Here is a 15,419-nt window from a genome sequence, read left to right as displayed (position 1 = left end):
AAATAATTAAAAAAAATTGAATTTTATTGTATATCCATCGGGTCTTGTGCATTCGATTTGATACTTCGCGTGAAGATTTTCTTTCTTGTTATACATCGGTGGTATCGTTCTATACACAACGGTCGTTTTATTTCGTCTCTGCGGTTTCCGCCACCACAATTGGTGACCACGACGCGAAAAATTGCGAAATCGAGTGTTCTAATACGTCCGGAAATGTCAAACGAAGAACAAACAAATGCGGCACTCGCCGCCGGTGTTGCCGTAAAGCTTCCGGACTTCTGGAAGAACGACCCGGTGATGTGGTTCGCTCAGGCAGAGGCACAATTCGCGCTTGCCAATATCGCTCGCGACCACACAAAATTCTATCACATCGTCGCCAAAATAGATCAGTCAGTGATATGCCATGTGACGGATCTGATCAGTAATCCACCCGAGGAAAATAAGTACGAAGCGGTAAAAGCACGCTTAATTGCCCGGTTTCAAGTTTCCGCTCAAGGACGGCTCGAACGCTTGCTGGGTTCCTGCGACCTGGGAGATATGCGACCGACACACCTGCTTGCAAAAATGCAGGAATTAGCAGCAGGATTGAACGTAGCGGAGGACCTCCTCAAGATGCTTTTCCTCCAACGAATGCCGCAGAATGTAAAAGCCATTTTAACAATCAGCGATGGCACAATTGGCAAATTAGCGGAAATGGCTGATAAAATGCTGAAGTCTTCGGGCCAACAAGTTGCTAGCACATCATCAAGCAACAACGTTGATGAAATGACAGAGTTACGAGGGCAGATCGCCGCCCTTACAGCAGAAATTCGGCAGTTTAAAGCACGAAGTTCGTCGCGTTCCCGATCGGCTTCACGAGATAGAAGAACTGATGAGATATGTTGGTTCCATAGAAAATACGGAAGACATGCACAAAAATGTCGCGAACCATGTAAATTTAGCAGCGCAAAAAAAACTAAGGTCACGTCCATCTGAAACGGCGGAGATGGGCACTAACCTAAAAAGCAGCTGTATACAGTTGTTCGATCGTACGAGCAATATCAGATTTTTAATCGATACCGGTTCCGACGTCTCCATCATACCAGCCACACATCTCGACAGGATAAAAGATTTGGTACCATTTAACTTTCATGCAGCAAACGGAACCAAAATCAAAGTGTACGATAAACGTTTTCTGACAACCGATTTAGGCTTGCGGCGTAGATTCAATTGGTGTTTCCTGGTTGCGGACGTCGCTCGGCATTCTCGTGGACATAAAACATCATCGGATCATCGACGGAACCACCAAATTGTCTTCTATGGGTGGCATAACGGAATCAGCTGTGCATAGCATAACAGTAGTTGCCAGGGTGGCCAGATAGAATTCCGTAATATCGGTAGGGTCACTAAAAGTTTATCGGTAGTTATCGGTAGGCCAGGTTGTCCCAAAAACGTAGTATTGACATAGAATTGTAAAATACTGACAACAAAGATCTCAGACCAAATCCAACCCAAAAAATGAATGTTGAGTAGGATGTGTCCAAAATCAATAAAAATCGGTAGTTTTCGGTAGGAATAACAAAATATCGGTAGTTTTGCCTTGGTCGTCTGTGAATCGGTAGGGAAGACCAAAATCGGTAGGACTACCGATAAATCGGTAGGTCTGGCCACCCTGGTAGTTGCGGCAGATCATCCGTTTCGGGAGCTGCTGGCAGAATTTCGAGACATTACCTTACCCACAGCGATTAGAAGGGAGCGCAACATGGAATTACCCATCATATCCAGACGAAAGGGCCACCCATCACCGCGAAATGCCGCCGGATAAGTTAGCAGCCGCCAAAAAAGAATTTCAGTTAATGATCGATTTGGGGATCTGTCGTCTCTCTCGTAGTGCTTGGGCCAGTCCGCTACACTCCGTTCAAAAGAAAAGTGGAGATTGGTGATTCGTGGGAGATTACCGTGCTCTAAATCAAATAACTCTCCCGGACCGATACCCTGTTCCGCACATTCATGATTTACTAAATGCGTTACAGGGAAAATCCATATTCACCACGTTAGATCTGGAGAGAGCTTATCATCAAATTCCGGTCGAAGAATCAGACATTCCCAAGACGGCTGTAATCACACCATTCGGGTTGTATGAATTTATGCGGATGCAATTTGGTTGTGCAACGCTTCACAAACCTTTCAAAGGTTTATGCACAAGGTTTTTGCCGATATGGACTATGTAATCGTTTTCGTGGACGATATATGCATCGCTTCAGCTACCGAAGAAGAACATTATCAACATGTTCGCGCTGTTTTCGAACGACTACAATCTTACGGACTCATCATCAACGTCGCTAAAAGCTGTTTTGCAGAATCTACGGTTAAATTTCTTGGTTACGAGGTGAGTAAAGACGGTATACTTCCCCTTCCGGACCGAGTGAAGGCGGTGACTGACTATCCAATACCATCAACGGTCAAGGAACTCCGCCGATTCCTAGCTCTCGTAAATTGCTACAAGCGATTCATTCCACGTGCAACGGATGTGCAAGCCGAGCTACGCTCACTGATTCCTGGAAATAGAAGAAATGATTCTAGAAAGCTGTTGTGGTCAGAAGAAGCAATAGCCGCGTTCAACAAATGCAAACAGTCCCTGTCACAGGCAACACTACTGCACTATTCCAATCCTATCAAGCCACTTGGTCTGCTAATCGAGGCTTCTAATACCGCAGCGGGAGCTGTACTTCAACAGCTAAATAACGGCAACTGGGAGCCATTGGGCTTTTATTCGGAAAAGTTTTCTGCTGCTCAAACCAAATATTCTACCTTTGGACGCGAATTAACAGCGATGAAAATGTCAGTGCAGTATTTTCGGCACATGCTGGAGGGCCGAAAGTGCGCGATTTTTACGGATCACAAACCGCTCACGACCGCCCTTACGTCAAACCCGAACACCAGGCTTCCACACGAGGAACGTTATCTGCAATTCATTTCACAATTCACGAACGACATTCGTCACATCAGCGGGCAGCACAACATTATAGCAGACGCACTATCAAGAGTGGAGACAGTGCTGATTCCTTCACCGTTCGACTTCGAAAAAATATCCGCTGATCAGGCACTCGATAGCGAACTGCATAGGTTACTGAAATCACCTACATCGCTTAAGTTGGAGATACGGCAAACTTCGCTAAGTTCAAAACCACTGTACTGTGATACGTCGCAGAATCAACTTAGACCGTATATTCCTCTGCAACATAGGGAAAAAATAATGCATCACATGCATGGACTGGCACACTCTGGAGCACGAGCCACCCGTCGCCTAATAGCAACCCGCTTCGTATGGGCGAGTATGAACAAGGACATTACCCAATACGTCCGTAACTGCATACCGTGCCAACGATCGAAAATTCATCGCCACGCTTCGTTTGAAAAATTTGCTTTACCAAGTTGTCGATTCCGCCATATCCACATGGATTTGGTAGGACCGTTGCAGGCCTCAAATTCGTTCCGCTACCTGTTAACGATTGTTGACCGATTCTCTCGCTGGCCGGAAGCAGTTCCATTACAGGACATGACTGCTGAAACAGTTGCACACGCCTTATGTACAACATGGCTAGCCCGATTTAGTGTGCCGGAAACCATAACGACCGATCAAGGTCGGCAATTCGAGTCAGAGATATTCCGCGAATTATCAATGATAACAGGCTCGAAACACATTCGAACAACTGCCTATCATCCTCAAGAGAACGTGTTGGTTGAACGTTTCCATCGAACGTTGAAAGCATGCCATCATGTCAGTAGATTCAAAAAATTGGAGCGACCGACTGCCAATGATTCTACTTGGACTTCGAGCGGCGTTTCGAGAGGACTTTGAATGTTCGGTAGCAGAAATAGTGTATGGACATCCCCTGCGTCTACCCGGGGAATACCTGGAGCCTTCAACGTGTCATTCCAACCGCTCAGAATTTGCAACAACGTTGCGAAATTTCATGGACAAGTTAAAACCCATCGACGTCGATCATCACGCCAAACCGTCGTTCTTTATAAACCGTGATCTCAAGAAGTGTACTCATGTCTTCGTAAGGATAGATGCTGTTAAACAACCGGTTGTCCCACCATATGAAGGGCCGTTTAAAGTCATCGAGCGTCAGGATATATACTCTTTATGCATGGTAAAAAACAAAGAATATCCATCGACCGTATTAAACCAGCTTTCGGCTGCGAACAAGAAATCGACGAGCATCCAGTTCAAGATGAAAAAACGAAAATTACATCATCTGGCCACCGAGTTCGGTTCTTGGTGTAACTGGGGGGGACTCTGTGGTATCGTTCTATACACAACTCTCCAAACTACTTTGAGACACCCCTCGGCATTTTGCGCTTAAAACATTAGTGATAGGAAGAGGAGAAATAAAAGGAAGAAGATTATTATTAACGCGTAATTACAAGTAAACGGTCGTTTTATTTCGTCTCTGCGGTTTCCGCCACCACACATCCATTAGCTGCCTTGTCTCTTGTTGCTTGGGGATCACTTAGTCCGATTTCTCTCGATCTATCATCCATGCTATTCTCGCTATTGATTTTGTATGGGTTTTCACTATTACCTGATTTTAGTTGTTTGTGGAACCTACGGGTCACGATCGTGTATCCGTGTTACTTTATTGTCGGTAGTGCTGGTCGTTGATTGAGAAGTAGTAGGCACATCACAATGATCGGACACGCTGTGCATCGGTTATGTTGTTCCAGCATTCATTGTTACCTGTGCTGCAACTCCGGTTGTTTGTGATTTAGTTGACGTAGGGTTACTGTGCCCTAATTCATCCCACCCATTTCTATTCAACGCATTAGCTCAGATGGTAGGACGAATAAGGGTGCGTTGTACTCGACTTTTCGCTTCGCTTAAACGCGACAATTTTACATTTCCACGGCGAGATTTTTTATTATACTGCTTCTTAGGAACGAAGCAAAGATGTTGATAGCGCTTTAATCACTGAAAGCCGAGTTATTAGCGAAAGAGTGTGACATCCCGACTAGTGAGATGAATAAGGGCTCGTCTACCCTAGATGTTGTTTCGTTATAGGTTTTTGTACATGGTTTCCAGTAGTGTGTCTTCTTGTTACAGAACTGGCACGTAGGGGTCTGTCATTCATATGTGCATAACGTAATTTGAGATTTGGTTTTACCTTTTTTCAGTGGTTCTCAACCTTTTCGTACCACGGCCCCTTAGAAATCACCCTGTGTTGCAGCGGACCTCCACGGATAAACAACGAATTTATATGCTATCAATATGTTATTTTCAGTTTGTTAGGAAACAAGACTTGAAATATCAATATGCACTTGGACAATATATTTTTCTTCGCAACAACTTTATGGTCCCCTAGGGGTCCGCGGACCCCAGGTTGAGAATCACTGTTCTATTTCGTATTGAAAGTTAAGGTATAAAGAAATAGGGTTTGTCACTCGCATTCCCACAACACGAACACCGTTGGAAATACCTGGAAAAAATTCTCCAATTAACGGATTCTACCATTACAGATTCCGACAATCATATAAATATATTGGTAGTACGCGGGGATAGATCGTGCAGACGCACATCAATCTTATCATCCGCTATATAAACGAGTGTCTAGATTCTAACATTGTCATGCTCAACGACGTGTTGCATGTTGTTTTACATGGCAAAACTTTCTACCATGGCCAGTTTTAAAGTTATCAGTACGGCATTATGAGTGTAGTGGAATTGGATGACGACGACTTCCGTAAGTTAAAACTGCATTTGCACTTTTAATGTCTGTTCCACCTCGCGAACACTAGAGTGGATTGGACAGGGTTTAACAGACAGCCACTGTATTGTACCGAAAATTGTTCAAATTTTTCTACTGTGATTCAAACATCTTAAAATAAACTATCGATACCGCACCGATGAAATTGCTTTATTGTTCACACTGACTTGAAACGTCTGTTATTTTTCAATTGCTTTGCGGTACATGCAGAAAGTAGATTGCTTGCAATTAATCAAATGTTCGTTTGATTCATTGCAAGCAGAGCGATTTTAGATTCCCATCCGATCGAGGTAAAAATGTACACTGATTAGGTACTGGTATTGACCCTAAAGTGGTTCCACAATCACCAGCTCGATAGAGCGCTCAACGAAGTTATTCCACGAAAGTTATTGATGTTTCACCATTTTAATTTTTATGTAATGGATTTCCAGTAAGATGAAAAAATGCCATTAGCAAGAGAACTCAAGAAGAAGCTCGGTCTTATCAGGGGTACCAAAGATAATTCTTCTGGTCCCGGAAAGAAAGACGATTTTAGCCGAGAAGCTCTGGTAATAATCGTTTCATAAACAGTGATAGTGGCCAGTGTTTGGTGGTCTACAACTGGAATCGGTTCGATTGGCTCGGTTGCCAAATTTCCTTGCACACGCACAGTTCATTCATATGCTACGTACATAAGAACGCCTCTTTTTCTTTTAAATTTCCGTGCAAGAAAGGGAAGTAGAAAAGATAGATGTAGAAAGTAGATGGTACAACTGGTAGATTCGGGTGAAGTGAATAAAGCGAAGATACACATAAAAATATTATGGGTTTGCAGGAGAATACCCAGGACAAATCAAGTATTTTCCACGACTTCCCAGGACAGTCAGTGAAAAACCAGGACATGTCCAGGGAAAGCAAGACGTATGATAACTCTAAATAGCAACACTCATGGGTTATTAGTCCGCTTTCTTTTAACAAAATTTACGTGAAAAACTTAAACGAGCATAATGAATGTTTCCATAAACAATGGAATTTTTCCACCCAGTGCAAAATTGTTACCCTGAATGAATGCTTTAATTTATTTTTAAATTGTAACAACAATAATTTTCGGTGAAAGGTATGGCGCAGACGTATCTGCATCTTTTTTCGTTTGTTGACTTTTTGTGGCTTGTGGTTATCACTGGAAATTAGCAAAAATAGCGAAATCATGTCAATTCATGACAGTCCGATTCCTGACCAACAGGCCCTATATATTGCTTGATGTTTGTTCTAAACTGGGCGGATGGAGCTAACATGGTATATTTTCAATTCTTCGCTATTTTGAATTGATTCCGTTGCATGCTAAACTTCGGTGAAAAGCACAATATCCATTGCAAGGAGAATTTGATACGAATTTTTTTCAAGAAAGATTCATGTTTTTCTTGCATGTTGGCAACGCTAAAATCATGTTCGACCGTAGTTAGTCCAGTGAGAACTGACATCCAAGTCAAGTTTTCAATGGGTGTAAGAAATAAAACTATCTTTTTGAAACGCTATCGGTATGTAGCAACTTGTGACTAGTCGGCGCTAAGATCGGCCAGCAATCACTATCCGAACCTTGCATGCAAATTTGAATACAATTAGGCAATCCATTAGACGTTTGTTTGACAATTCAGCCACAGAGAACAGACGTCCCTCTTCAGCATTCAACTTGTGTAAAATCTCTAACGGTTTCGAAAGTAGTTGGGATATCCAAACCAGGTGCGCTACTGTCATGTTTTTTGTGGCTGAGTTCGACAGAATTGACAGCGGTTATTCCTCTACCCAGTCAAACTAGTCTGGAACCGGTTCGGATATCCAGCATGAATTCCAGCTCATATGCATCAACCGATAGAGTCGGAAACGGTTGTTTTCTTTGAGCAAGATTCCATACTGAATCCATTCAGAATTTCGAACCGGTTCCGGAATGAATTTGACGGATAGTTGGGATATGTTGGTGTGGCGGCACTAGTGTTTATCGTATATTAATTCAAATGTTTAATTTTAACCTTAATTTTTCATGCCTATGTTAGGTATAAGTATATACTTCCAAACATTTTTTGAATAAAGGAACTCAGATCAATAGAACAACAACTACTCTTAACATTAGAAGAAAAACATGGTTTCAAAAAAACCTCATTTTGAAGCCGCCATTTTGAATTTTTGAATAAAAATCAATTAGTTTGTAATTAACGATAGGGGAGATTGGGGCTAGTTGGCGGTTTTTACCGCTTTGATGTAGGTAAATCTAGCAAAATGGAACACGTGGCATGAAAGGGCAGATCTCTGAATTTTATTAAAATGTTTGATGCATTGTCTCCATTTTTAAAAACAAAAATATGTGACACGGAAAACCCGCCCCGGGGTAAGTTGGCGGTATGTGTAGATACGCCAAAAATAAGCAATCAAATGGAGAATAAAATACCTCAGAGGTCCTATTGGAACGTGCTAAATGTCTTTTCAAGAAAACTGTATTAACCAACATTTCCTATTATATTTCAGTCTCAATACCCCGGCATTTCGACTTTGACACGTACTCCATATTCAAGGGCAAATTTTTGAAATTCTTCAGGCAATTCAGCCGAAATAAATGTCTTCTGCATTGATGAGGTACACAAGAAAAATATTTTCTTACTTTGCAGTGAATTCCAGAAATAAAAAATTTTGATGACAATTTTTACACCGTAATTAGTACCGCCAACTGGCCCCGCGAGCAACACCGCTAACTTACCCCAACTGCATATTTTATAAAAAAAATTTAAGGGTTGTACAAGACACGACCACGATGACATTAAAAATGCAGCCAATAAGCAATCAATATTATCCGTGGCCAAATTAAAACCCCTTAATGCCATAGACTGTTTCAGAACTACACACAGGCATGCTATTCTTCACTACAGATAATTGTTGAATTTTTAAATTAAAATCGATAACCTATAGTGTGATAAATTCAAGTTTTAAAAAAGTTTTATTCAAATCCATGAAATGAGAACATCAATTAATGATGCTCACAAACAAAACCTTACATTTATCTTTAAATACCTGCTATCAAATTAAATGTTTGCAAGCATGATAGAAAATTAACTGGTCATAACTCAAACTATTCGTAAAGAAAGTTTAACATATGTATCTTTATATATTCGGTAGTATAATTAACATTAACTCTGAAATGTTCTATATTTGGAGTCCATTGGTGGAATCCTGAAAAGGACTATTTGTGGAATCCACAAACACGCGTGCTATGGAATGAAAAGTACTAAACTAACTAAAGGCTTTTGGTTTAACAAAAATCACATGCAGAATGGAACAATTAGTCAGCTGGAAAACAAGGTCTGCCTTCTCACGCTACTTACATCAGATAAATATTTCGAAATAAAAAGAAACAACCTTTCCCTTCAGAATCTAATATGAAATACTGATAGCTTGGAACGTGACATCGGCTTTTATCTCTTTCGCACTGATGATGAAAGGACTATACCTTCACGAGAATAACGAAAAAATATTTGTGGATTTTTCACATCCTCCGATTTCTATAATATTGTAGACTTTTGGATTTGGTTTGATTTTCGCCAATTTCAGCATGACAATATACTTTTAAATAACTGTACATTTTTGTATTGTTTCGGAAGGATAATTTTAAACAAATCACAGATTGTTGTAAATTTCAGATTGTCAATGTACGCGCAAGCAACAAGTAACGAATATAATCGTTGTCATCGTCAAGAATTTTTCAAACTTGTTCTTCATTGTTGGTTATAGACCTGAAAAGGGCTTTTAATTTACAAAAATAACATGCGAAATGGAACCAACAGTCAGCCGCAATAACGGTTTGCCGTCTCTTCCAGCCACGCACTACTTACATTGGATAAATAATTGAAATTGGAAAGAAACAAACAACCTTCCCCTTCAACAGATAATTTGAAATACTGATAGTTTGAAACGTGACATCAGCTTTTATCACTTTCGCATTGTTGATGGAAGGACTGCCTTCATGCAGAATAACGAACAAAAATTTGCGGATTCTTTTTAGTATGGCTTTCGCTAGTTGGCAGTGTTGCTACATTCTCCAATTTTCTGAAACATTGCAGAATTTTGGATTATGTTCCCGAAAAATTATTTTTTAATAAATCACAGGTTTTCACTAATTTCACTAATTCAAATGTTTACACACGTTTTTTAAATATTTTTGTTCGATCATGGATGTCTGTTCTCTGGGATTCAGCGGTGGGTTCTGTCAACAAGTCTTCTCCTTCGAACAGAAAAACTCGTCCGACAAACAACTTTGTTAGTCCGATTCGTTTGATGTTGGATCGAATCAACGATATTGTCGGACGTCGCACCCCTCGGAGTAACGTCAGAATAAGTAAACAAGAAATAATCAGCTGATCAGAAACGTCTCATGGATTGCCTAATGGTGATTCACACCAAAGGCGTTATATTGTTATATAAAGGCACGCATAGAGTGAAGCCAAATCTACCTATCGAACAGTCAGATGGCTACCTATCGTGCAAAATAAACAAACATTCTTCTTTTGGAGAACATGCAAGAAAAGTATTAGTGTTGAGAGAAATAATATCATGGCGAAATGTTTCAATCGCCGAAACAAGACACTGTATTCAGTTTATTATACTTTTTTGTAACAATGTAAAATAAATTACATGAAATAGTATTATGAATAAAGTGCTATAAGCCACGAAACAGTAGATTTTCAATTCACTCTACTGTTTAACTCGGGTGAAGTCACTCAAAGTTACAGCAAAAACTGTGGGTGCCAGGAACAAAGAAGAGGGCATCATTTTAGGCAGTGTTGCGCATTTCTCTGTACGGGACTCTATAATACCACAGACTCTAATTCACACCTGTGTGCGATGGTGATTTTCAACGTATTCATTCAAATGTTTACACAAGTTTTTCACAAAAGTTTGTTCTAGCTTATATGTCTGTTCTCTGTGGTTGGTCGTAGAACACACTAACAGCACAGAGAACAGATATACAAGCTAGAACATTTTTTTTTGGAAAACCTGTGTAAACATTCGAATAAAAACACGTTACAAATCACCGTTGTACACAATTTCGCATACGTGAGTACCCTCTAAGAACGGTTGGTTTCAAAATCGTCCAATGAAGGACGTTCGTTGGACCAATTTCGACAACGTCCAAATAACCGCTCAACAAACGTCCATCGTTGGACCCGCGTGGAACGATTTTGAAACAATTTTTTGGACGTCTCAGTGGGTAACCATCGTATCCAAGCTTGCACGCAAGGTCCGTATACCGATTGCTAGAAGTCTGCTAACCGACCATAGCGCCGACCAGCGGCAAGTATCCACTTGCTGCTATCATTTGAAAACGACAGTTATTTTTCTTATACACACTGAGAACTTGACTTGTATGTCAGTAATCAGTGCCAAAAGCTTAATAATTTCATTATGGAGCATATCTTAATCGTTCGTATGTGTAGGAATAATCATTAGGCAACATAAACATATGAACGATTTCGATATATAGCACTACGACTTCAAAAATACGACCTTGAATATCAAAACAAATAAAAACGATTTCGCGAAATCACTTAAGACTTATCTTATAATTTTGAATTGAGAGTGTAGCGTATTTGAATTTCTCTATATAGGGTAGACGAGCCCTTACTCATCTCACTAGTCGGGATGTCACACTCTTTCGCTGATAACTCGGCTTTCAGTGATTGGATTGCTCTTAAAGCGCTATCAACATCTTTGCTTCATTCCTAAGAAGCAGTATAATAAAAAATCTCGTCGTGAAAATGTGATATTATCGCGTTTGAGCGAAGCGAAAAGTCGAGTACAACGCACCCTTATTCGTCCTACCGTTTGAGCTAATGCATTGAATAGAGAGAGCAGATACTGCTCTAACTAATGTGTTCAAATGGGTGGGATGAATAGAGGTACTAAGATGAATTAGGGCACAGTAAACCTACGTGAATATAAGTTTGTCATGATTAAGACAGTTCGATGCAATCGTACATGCGCTACAATCCAGATGTCGTAAGATCGATTCCGACATCAAAATACAAAGCAAATATCGAAAACTTTAATGGTTTGTTGATTGGTAGTCGGTTCTAATATCAGAGTTACATTTTCTCTCCCTTCACTTACCACTTTTTACGCATTTGGCGACTTATAGACTTATCTAGTTGCGTTGGTATCGTGCCATTTTAAGGTTTGGATCGGAAGGCAAACAAATCGTTTACATGGTGTTCTTAACAGTATTTTTAGCCACGAAAAATTATATAGTTTTTTCAACGTGTGCAAAAATGTGTAAATCACGTAAAATGAAGATCTCATGTAATTTTGGTAGTACTATTTGATAAACACTATGCATATTTACCTGACACAAGGCCGTATCGCTTTCTCCATTCGTGATTGTTCCGTTCGGCGTTCCAGTTGTCTCAAGCGGTGCCTGTAGCCTAAATTTCAGCGAATCACATTTTACGATAATCCTTTGACCGAACTGCTCTCGGTATGGTTCGACCACTTCTGCCTTGTTGTTAGAAGCTTTGCCCATGGTCTGCGCATGCTGTTGTTGGGAAGCACCGAACAGCTTTCGCCGGTTTTCCTTTCTAGCCTGAGCGATTGACATATCCGTCTCTCGACCGTATTTCATCAACTGTGGATTCATACTCTGCTCCAGACCCTTCAAGGTACCATACATCATGGTGCTCGGGCTGGGCGGTGGCGCTCGCTCCAAAGAAGCAGCCCGTTTGTCCTCTTGAAGTTTGTTCTGTTGAATCACAGAGGATATTTTCTTGAGCCAATCCTCCATATCAGTCTCATCGTCAGCCGCCAATGTGAAGGATTTATGTTGCCCGGCGTTCATCTTAAGTTCGAAGCAGTAGCGACCTTTTTTCGGGTTCGTAACAACTTCAGTGCAAAAGTCCATAACAATAGTCGTTTTGGCCTCAACTTGCTTCTCGTCTTTATGCAACTCTAGGATGTATGTGCCATCAATCTCCTGTCGAAGATAGCAATATCGTCGCTTGAAGGACTTAGATCCAATGTGAGCGAACATGCGATCTGAGTTTGTTTCCGGTCCCTTCAGCAGATAACCTTGTTTGGTTATCGTATCTGCTTGAGAACGGGTCATCTGTTCATCCATTCTGTCATGATCAGTGTCGATCTCGTACAGTTCCTCTTTCAACTCGTCAGATGGTGATGTTCTGGAACCAGAAGAAGAAAACGAGGGGTAGTTTTTCAAGTAGCTAGAGATTGCTGAGCAGGGGACGAAATTTTGTTTAATAAAATAAAACAAATAAAATAAAATGTATTATTGGCCCGTACGAGAGTCGATATGATTGGTGGCAGAGTTGTAAAAAATCGAAGCCCGTTTTGACTGCTGAGAATGAACATGGTGTGACTAATGCTGAATGAAATACATATCCATTCAAAAATGCTTGTGACTCATTCAACCAAATACCGTACAATTGTATTCACTTCACAAAATATCTAGGAAAATGTATTCAAATATTGGTAAAACATATAAAACAATAATTATTGTCACTTAGATTGTACCGTTTGTGCGGTGCAAATTATCAAGTTTTGTGGAAAATAATAAATTGGTTCAGTTTTGTTGGCGTATTTAAATTGCATAAGAAAATGCTTTATATATTGCATTGCCGGCACTTAAAAGGGCCGACACATTTGTAACTTGATAAACAGCAGAAGTTAATTCGGGCTAGGGCAGCTAATATATCAAATTGAGAGGCACTGAATAGAAATACTTAAGCTGTACAAACTGCATATACTCAATATAGGAAATTGCCCACAGTTTGCACGATCTGGCAAGGCAAAGGTGTTAGATATAACTGTCTGCTCCGACAGTTGGCAAACTGGTTTGTACCTAGTGACGTTGCGATACTTTCGATATTAGTAGGGAATAGAGCGCTCTAGTTAGAGTGTGGCCAAGAGGCTATGACGTATCCAAAAGAAACATGAAATTTGACATATTCACAATAGAAATACGTCAGATTTTTGTTCGTTTGGATACGTCAAACGTGTCTTGGCCGCACTCTAACTAGAGTGCTCCTAAGAGAAGAGAAGACAATCGCGTAGCTAATTTGATCCAGTCCTAACCTCAATATTGAACCAGCTTCTGATTGGTCGTTTTGTCAGTCAAGAGCGTTGATAATATTTTCAAACGGGATGAAAAACAGTGCTGCTGAATTTATTTTGGCTACTTTTCATACACATGAACATTTCATGCAAATTGAATAAATACCCTGAATGACGATATAACTACGTGTATTGTTAAGAGAGACACGAATAAACATAAAATTCAATCTTTAAATGCAGCTAATATTGTGAATTCTTGACAGAGGGTCGATATTTGAGGCACAAATATTTTCAGCAATTGTGAAAAACATGCAAATGGAATCTGGCAACGATGGATGATTGTTGTCTTTGGAATTACGACAGGGCCTAGTAGATAAAATTAAGAAGAGCAAGAAGCCTGTTGTCGTCTCTTCTCTTAGGAGTGCTCTTGTACGGAATCGATACTTCTGTTTCCGGTACTCGATTTTTTGGTATCGATACTACAAGCACGATACTTTACCGATATCGATACAATGTTCATGATTTCGAAAAGAATCGAAGCAAACAACAGGTTGAAGAATCTGATTCGGAAATCTGAACGATTTTGGAATGATTTCCGAGTAAAATGCCGATTCAGATTCCACCGTTTCGAAATCGGTTGTTGCATTTGAGTTGGTGAAAAATTTGGAGCATCCCAGGTCAGTATGGATTCTGAGTCGGAATCGGTTGTTGCATTTGAGTTGGAATCCATACTGACTCCATTCAAGATTCTTAATCAAATTCCGAATGGTTTGACCGGGATAGATCGCATTTGATGAAAAAATCGAATATATTGTGCAAAGTGTTTAGAGTTTTAAGGTGTTTCGTTTTTGGCAGTAACTAGGTGAGAAGTGAGGTAAGCGTGCAACTGGCTACGGGTCGAAAAATGACAGCAAACAACTTTGTGCGCAAACTGAAATCCAAGCAATCATATATCGAGACGAATGCTTCATCACTAGTAAATAGTAAACAATGTTGTTAGCTGTCGTTTTTAAAACCAGCATGGCTGATCGGCGTTTTAGATAATCGTATCACCTTAGAATAAAAGCTCCTTGATATTGTGATTATCACTGGAAATTAGCAAAAATAGTGAAAAAACAAGATGGCGACAAGATCGTGATAAGATTGCGAAACCGCCATTTTTAAGATTTAACCTCTTCAATTCCGCAATGCTAAAAAAATATAATTTGAATTGTTTTTTATATGAAGCGTTCAAGCGACTATTGGTCTTGAACCAAGGAAAAACTTAGGAGGATGCAAAGGAATCGAGTTAGGAATCAAAAATGCACACTAAACAATAAATTAAATGGGTGCCAAAAGATAGTAACAAATAATTTCCAATTTTCGCTCAACAGGTAGCGCAAACTGCACGGTTAAATAAAACAACCTGCAGCATAAGTTCTTTTAACTTACTTTTGAGTTGTGCGTCGCTTTCGCACTTATTAGTGTTGTCAAAAACAAAATGAGAGATTCGACTCAGGCGAGGTCTTCCGTGGAGGAAGGTACTTTTAAGTTGTTTGGGGTATACTCAAAATTAGGTAAATTCAACTTAAATTTGAGTATAAA

At 40.2% G+C, this 15,419-nt stretch overlaps 1 protein-coding gene across 6 annotated transcripts in view; it reads right to left on the bottom strand.

Annotated features, from left to right (window-relative positions):
- Positions 1-15,419, bottom strand: part of LOC131681573 (dedicator of cytokinesis protein 9) — a 314,839-nt gene that overhangs the window by 22,879 nt on the left and 276,541 nt on the right. For all 6 annotated transcript variants that reach the window (XM_058962420.1, XM_058962421.1, XM_058962423.1 and 3 more), the window contains exon 4: positions 12,115-12,943. In XM_058962420.1, coding sequence (XP_058818403.1) covers positions 12,115-12,943 — 829 coding nt within the window. The remainder of the gene's footprint in view (positions 1-12,114; positions 12,944-15,419) is intronic.

This window comes from Topomyia yanbarensis, chromosome 2 (genome assembly GCF_030247195.1).
Source record: "Topomyia yanbarensis strain Yona2022 chromosome 2, ASM3024719v1, whole genome shotgun sequence".
NCBI lineage: Eukaryota > Metazoa > Arthropoda > Insecta > Diptera > Culicidae > Topomyia > Topomyia yanbarensis.
This window is presented reverse-complemented; position numbering and strand designations above follow the sequence as displayed.